General features: G+C 41.4%; 1 protein-coding gene across 6 annotated transcripts in view; it reads left to right on the forward strand.

Moving 5' to 3' along the window:
• Positions 1-6,506, forward strand: part of ERI1 (exoribonuclease 1) — a 19,160-nt gene extending 12,654 nt beyond the window's left edge. For 4 of the 6 annotated variants that reach the window (XM_053303691.1, XM_053303689.1, XM_053303692.1 and 1 more), the window contains one exon: positions 867-1,278. In XM_053303691.1, coding sequence (XP_053159666.1) covers positions 867-1,106 — 240 coding nt within the window. In that variant the 3' untranslated portion in view covers positions 1,107-1,278. Of the gene's footprint in view, positions 1-866; positions 1,279-5,288 lie in introns of those variants that run through there. The other 2 variants (XR_008317937.1, XM_053303690.1) reach the window with 2 other exon arrangements.
• The last annotated feature ends 1,199 nt before the right edge of the window (positions 6,507-7,705 follow it).

A 7,705-nucleotide genomic window follows, 5' to 3' on the forward strand; every position in this document is an offset into this window, starting at 1 on the left:
GAAAAAATAAGTCTAGACTTTTCAGTCTTAGGCAAGGCAAGGACCCGGTTGTACGTTGTGACAAGTAACCATTTCATTGCCGTTCTGTGTCCTCACTGCTCCCATTCAAGTCAGTACTGTCTGCTTGATAGGTGTTACTGACAAGTGTTTGAAAGGTATTACTGCCTCTCTTGTACTTGCCTGCTTTTCATTGTCATGATGCCTAATTATAGGTCTTCCTGGCCTGGCTAATCTTGAGTTGCCTATGAGTGATGTTTCTCAAGAGCATCTGCAGACTGCAGTTGGAGCACATGCCAGAGGCAGGGAGTCATGGCAGTAGAGCCCCAACTTGATTGCAGAGGAGGAAAGAGAAACTGATTAGGGATGACTGTAGCACAAGCCAAAAGTAGTGGAGTGGGGAGTAGAGTATCAAGCCAGCAAATTCCCCATGTTCACCCCCATTGGCTTGGACATAAGGTGAGATAGTTTGACTCCCAAGCTTCTCGCCAGCAAGGCTCAGCCACTCCTAAAGCATCATCAGTGTAACTCAGTCCCATAAAGAGAGAGTTCTCTGTAGCTCCAGGAAGGAAGAATGGAGAGACGTGTTATTAAAGGACTTGTAAGATGTGGGAATGATAAGACCAGTGAAAGGTCAAATTAGAACGGAGAAGCATATGCATTACTCACTGTGCTCCTAAAGACACTGAATACTTTCCTGCAACTCTAGTTAGGGTTTCTTTTGCCTAGTGTGGAGACTGATTGCCTTTCGGTTCTTGCATAAGGCTAAGACTTTTCTTTTTCTTTTTTTTAATGGGAGCTGAATAGTATCTGTCGATTTTGTTCTGTCTCATCTGCTTCCCTTTAGTATGGTTCGTTTCCTTTGCCAGGTTCCCAGAAACCAGATTAAACTGTCAACCATGCTTGAAAAGCTAGGAATGGACTACGATGGACGGCCTCACAGTGGACTTGATGATTCTAAGAACATTGCACGGATAGCAGTCCGTATGCTTCAGGATGGATGTGAGCTACGGGTGAACGAGAGACTGCATGGTGGGCTGCTGTTGACAGTCTCCTCTTCTGCCCCAGTAGAGGGAGCTCCTGCACCACAGATGTCCCGATATAGATAAATATGAGAAAGTGAGTTGTGCTGTATTGAGGACCATATCCAAGATCAGCTAGGACTTTGAGAGGCCATTCTTGAGAACTTCAAAACCAGTGCTTGATCCCCAAGTTAACAACTTGCTGAAATGTACAGTTTATCACTGTACCACAAATGTAATTAAAGTTTTATTAATGTTTTGCTCCTCAGTTGATTATATTAGGTTAGATATAAGTTATCCAGGTAGTTGTTAAAATGGCTTTCTTTAAAACGGGGTCGGAGCCGAAAGTTGTGTCTGGATATACAATGCTCTTTTTACTCCTAATTGGTTTGAAATAGGTGGTGGCAACAGTGTTGAGCAGAATGGTCTAATGTATCTTTGCTTACCAGTGTTTGTTTTTTTTAACATACAAGGATCTGCTGGACTTTGTGGGAAATGGACCAAATTGGCTTTACATTCTCAAATTTGAAAACTAAATATTATTATTATTTTTAAATCTTGCACAGTGGTGGGGTGTGTGATGTATTCTGTTTTTGCATTTTGGGAGAATTTAAGAATGTATAGGGTTTTCTTTAGTTTGTTCATCATCTTTAGCCCATTGAATAGAAAGACATTTTCATACAGTTAACATTAACATTTTTTATTGTCAGACTGTTTTAGGATTTGCAGCCATAGTTCCTAATTTCAGAAGGTGAATTAAGCACATGTTCTACTCTCCCATTGAAATCAATGTGCTTTGCATTGTCACTACTGTATGTATGTAGAGCGTTTCTGCTTATTTTTCTGCCTCCCATTGCAGATTCAATTACATGGGGTAGTGTGATGTATTTGAGGTCATTCTACCTCTTTTGTAAAGGGAGACTTGAAGGGGCATAATTTTGTAATAGTTTAGGTTTTGTCTTGGGGCCAATGTGAATATTTTATTAATTCATTCCTAAGACCAAAAGCCCGTGTGCATGTGTGTAGAGAGAGGGATAGACTATAAATCTTTGTTTCAATGTTTTGAGGCACACATAACCGGCACATAAAATAGATAATATTTTACTGTTGTACAAATGCACAGTTTTTGTAGATTTACTTGGTCTAGTAGTGTTGGTGGGTAGATGCTCCTACCTTTTTAAAATTGGGTTATAAAGTGTATGTTTATCCCTTGCATCTGCAAAGGAACAAATTTGTGAAGCTGAACGAGAGATCAAGAATGGGTGTATGTGACTGGGCTAAGTTACCCAGTGAGTTTCATGGCTGAGCAGGCATACGCCCAGGCTTTCCTCATGCAAGTCCAACAATTACTCATGCTACTGTCTCTATTAGGCTTTGTTTGCTACATTTTATAGATCACCTTTCTCTGAAAATACTCAAGGTGGTTTTTCATTTTATAATAATGGTTTACAATGTATGACTCATTGACACGTGTAAAAAATAAAATGGTAAGACACATGGTAAGAAATAAAATAAAAAATAATCTGGGTGGGCTGGAGGAGAAGATACATGCTTCCAAGTACCAGCTCCTTTGGATTGTTCTGTTTAGAGCTATGTGCTCAGAACATGCACCTTAATAATTTCATTTTACAGATGGTGATCAAAGAGACCAGCATTATCTCCATATTGCTGATGGTAGGGTGTGTTTATACAACACAGGGTTGAAGGATGAGATATAGTGGCTAGCAAAATTGTGGCAGAAGTAAGATTTTAACTGAGGGGTTCTTTGTCATCTATTGGGCAGAGATCTTACTTGCTACACTAACTCTCTCCATCTTTGGTACCCTTTAAGCATCAGTTGTCAGGATACAAGTTTGATTTTTCACTAGATTATCACTTGGTATCTTAGCATGTCATGGCTTTGATCCAACATAACCATGGCTATGCCAGTTAAAAATCTTGTCCTCTTCACATTGTTTCCCCATAGCAGCATCACATACAGGTAGACATACAAGTGGCAGGTGAGTAGAAACTGGGCAACAATTGCACTTTAAAATAGGTATTCTGGGCACCCTTGACTCATCAACTTTGTGTATGTGGTTGGTATATAGCAGTAACCTAATGTAATAATTGTTGCAATATCAGACTATAGAAAGGACAGCCTAGCCTTGTTCAGGATGACACAGTTTCTGTGTCAGTGCAAGTCCTAAGAAGTTATTCACTGACAACTTAGGTAAGCACAGCCAGGCACATTGTTGAATTAATGTTGCTATAAGGAAATTATTTCTCTTATCTTGGCAAGAATTCTTATCCAGGAACATAAGGTCTTTTGGACTAGCTAATGTGTCTCACATTTTTTCTTAAGATGGAAGATCAAGCAATTTACTTAGTTACAAATTCTGCTGAAAAGTTCATTAGGAACTGCTTAGTGCTGCTGCTCTGAAGTAAAATACCCAACATTTTTTGCAAATAAAGGAGATGATTGTTAAAGGCCAGAGTCTATCATGTACTTTGGGCATAATGCCACTTGCTTCAGTGAATAGCTGAAGCCTTCTGTGCCAGTCCAGGTTAATGCACTATAGGGAAAGGTTTGTTATTGTGCAGAGAACAGTTTGAAATTTGTTACAGTCTGATCTGGAGAAGCACATAACTCTTTAGGACAGGGTATGATAGCAGCTGTGCCAGCTGCATCACTAAAAGGGTGTTTTGCTCGTCTCCTAGGAAAGTAGAAGTTCAGTATACATCTAAAAATCAGATTTCACTGTAATATGTACTGGTTCCTAAGCCACTTGCCAGGGCCCACAAGTGTGTTTTGAGATGACATGAAGTATACCTTCAAAAATTAAGCCACCATGTTAGATGCATCCTTCACTCTTCCTCTTGAAGGGTGGAGGCACTATTCAACACTGATGCCCCATCCCCCAAATCTATGAGGGATGTGTGTGTGTATCTATCTATCTATCTATCTATCTATCTATCTATCTATCTATCTATCTATCTATCCGCTAGATTCTCCTGACAGCACATGTTGTAGCTCGTGGATATGGGAGAATCTTAGTGGCATTCCCATTGCCCAGAAAGTGCAGCTCTATTCCTGAGCCCTGAAGTAAGATAAGAAACTGGGAGGCAATTTTGACTGAACTACCCTAAAGTTGCAAGGAGGATGTCTACCCATTGACCTAGGAGCTGATAGAGAAAATGGAAATGTGTCACATCATGCAAGATGAGCCAAGTGACAAGCCAGCGTGGTGTAGTGGTTAGAGCGTTGGACTAGGACCCGGGAGACCCGAGTTCAAATCCTCATTCAGCCATGATACTTGCTGGGTGACTCTGGGCCAGTCACTTCTCTCTCAGCCTAACCTACATCACAGGGTTGTTGTGAGGAGACACCTATGTAGTACACCACTCGGCTCCTTGGAGGAAGAGCGGGATATAAAATGTAAATAAAAATAAAAGATATGATTCTGTATAATTTTAACCATCTAGAGTAAGACATCTTGTTAATCCTCAATGACTAGAAGGTCCATTCATAGAGTGAATGGTGATTGATTGATTGTTAAATCTTCCACTCAATTCATAGGTGTACTAAACCAGAGTTTTTCAAAGTTTCTACTTTTTAAGAATGCTTTCCATGTTGCTACAACACTGCTACATCTGCTACAAAATTCCAGTGTTACAAAGCATTCTGGTATGTATAGGCAGAATGCAAGCAAAAGCCAGTGTGGCATATTAGTTAGACTTGGATCCAAGAGGCCTAGGGTGACATCACTAATCGGAGAGTTCACTGAATGATCTTGAGTATGTCACAGTCTCAGTTTGATGGGGTTGTGAGAATAAAATAGGGTCACTCCATGAGTGCTACATTGTGCTCCTGGCAGGCAGGCTGGCTAGTTGGGCCTCACCATGTGAAGTGAGCAACTCCAAAGGGCAGTCTGAACTCCCTGCAGCAGCATGTTGCACTGGGATGATTGGTAGTGATGGACAATCAAGAGAAGCTTGTCTGCCATTGTTGCTGGAAGTCATTTTTAATTAATTTATGGAATTTGCTGCCCCAAGATGTGTTGATGGCCAGCAACCTTGGTAGGTTTTTAATGTATGGATCAAGAGGGGCTGCTAGCCATAATAAGAGGTCTATAATAGCTAGTAAGAGGTCTATTACTTTTATTCCCTGATTGTGGGAATAATCCTCCTTGGAGGCTTCTGGATGGCCCCTGTGGAAAATAGGATGCTGGACTAGATAGACCTTTGGCCTGATCCATGAGGGCTCTTCCTATGTTCTTTTCATTGCAGAACTCTTGATAAGCTTCCAGATAACTCCAAGGTCTCCTAGGACACTGCATCCTTGCTTTTCAAACTGTGTGCATGATGGCACACTGTGTTACTGAAAGAAAATCTGCCAACTGGGAATCAGTGGAGACATTCTCTATAGATTCTCATGCAGAGGGCCAGCACAGAGTTATCAAACTACAGTCAACAAGGTAATAGATTGCCAGAGGACACCTGCCCATTGGATGTTTGTGGGGGTAAAGGCTAAAAAAAGAACTTTTGCACCAGAGTAGCTTCAAATTATCTGCTCACTTTGTTGCAAAATCCTTATCAAGGGGCATGAGCTAGCTAAAGTTAAGCATGTTTACTTTTCAATCAAAGCTCGTGCTTAATTCTCCCATTGACATCAATGGGATGGGAAATAGCTTAAGCTTGGCTGGACTGTACTCCAAAATTTTGAAGTGTTATGCTGACCATAACGATTTGGAATCATTGCCCCATGTGATTGATTACATTTCCTCATCATGATTACAGTTATCTTGACTATGACTGGGTTGGGGCCTCTGTTTCAAACTTGATTTCAATTTATTTCCTTCACTGGGACTCTTCCGTTAATATGCTTTCCCCCACTTTAGAGATTTTTAAAGTTGTGTGGCTGCTGTTTTTCATTTTGCCTTTTACCTGATTTATTTATATATTTGACCATTCCAGTGACAAAGTCCATGCCAAGTTACTCAACAGTCAGTGCAGGCAAACAGACCCACTGAATATTCGGGGGAACATCTATATATAAAAGGCTTAGGTGGTCCATGTTTAATAAAATATTATTAACTCTTAATATATAGAGCTTTGTAATGTTCTGTGTAACCAAAGGTATATTTCTGTCAAGCTCCCTTAGATACCACTGATTTCAGTGCAACTGAGCATGTGCTTAACTCACTTCCAATGATGGCATCCTCCTGGTGGTCTGTGAAGACTTGGCGTCTACATAAAATACTTGGTCTGGATGTGGGTTGCTGCTGGTGCTGTTCTTGTGCTGTGTGTTTTGTTCTTTAACAATAGGTTGTTTTAAAAAATTATATTGTTTTAGTATTGTGAGCCACTTTGTGCCATAATTTATGGGAAACAAGGGGTATGCATTTTTAAAATAAGCACATAATGCAGAATAGTTATGTGAAAACATTTTGGCAGCCATGTGGAAAAGCTATATCGGAACTGAATAAATGCAGACTGTATAAGGGTTGCAAAGTTCAGCTTTCCTTGATGCAGAATCTAGCTTACCTGCTGCAAAATGTAAGAATTTTTTCCCTTTGGAACCCAATCCTCACTACTGTAATATTAGGCTTATATCCACCCTGCAGAGTTGATGTGACCTCCTTCAGCAGGCAGGAGTGGTGTTAGATGAAAGCTGTTGCACACCATGATCTATGGGCCACAGTAGACCTATTGTGGGAGATCCATTAAAAGTTTGTTTTGTTTTTTAACTTCAAAGCAGCCACATGGGGCTGCTTATTTGGACAAGGCAAGGATAGGGTGCTTAATGTTTTCTTTGCTGTCTCCACAGTCTAAACGAGTCTCTCCCAAAACGGTTACTAGGGATGTGCACGGAACCGGCGGGGGCCAGTTCGAAGGTGAAGGGGATACCTTGGGGGGGTGCTCTTACCCCTCCCACCGCATTTCCCCTGCCGGCGCTGCACTTTCAAATGGTCCAGCGGAGCAGCAGCATACCTCCCTGCCGCCCTATTCCTTTGTTGGACCAGAAGTGACAGGAAGTGCCTGGCGTGTGTGCTCACATCAGGCAGGGGTAAGAGAACTCTCCCACGCTGGTTGTTTGAACCTGTCCAGAGGCCCATAAAAGGGCCTCCGAACATGTTCATGCACATCCCTAACCGTTACTAGCTTTGTGGAGTTAAAAACTCAAAGAGGCTAAACTTGCTTCAAACACTGGAAACATGAGGGGCAGGATTAGCCCAACACTAATATGTGGCTAAAAGTCCCTTTAAGGAAATATGTACTGGAAGGAACTACCCACCACATTCTAAGGCAAAACATGTGGCCAAGACAGAATGCAGCAGGAGAACAAGCAGGAATCTTTTCTGTAACCAAATCTGTAATCTAAAATAAGTCGTGTGCTTCCAAACAACAGCTTCCTACATTTTTCATAACATCAAGAACACAGCAGCTGGTGACACATCTTACCTTTGCTTTTTCTCATATAAAAGAATAGGTGCTCATATAAAAGAATAGTATGGGGGGAAGTAAAGCACAACACCTGAAGAACATAATTGGGTGGAAGCTAAGCCACCCACTGCTGTGGATATGGAGTGGCTCTGAACCCACCAACAGGGGTCCTGTGTGCATGTGTATAAGTATGTGCATGCAGTGTGTGCGCATTGTGTATACTCCTGAGGGCTCCTTGCAATATACGCCTTGCCTATCAT

This window comes from Hemicordylus capensis, chromosome 2 (assembly GCF_027244095.1).
Source record: "Hemicordylus capensis ecotype Gifberg chromosome 2, rHemCap1.1.pri, whole genome shotgun sequence".
NCBI classification, from domain to species: Eukaryota; Metazoa; Chordata; class Lepidosauria; order Squamata; family Cordylidae; genus Hemicordylus; species Hemicordylus capensis.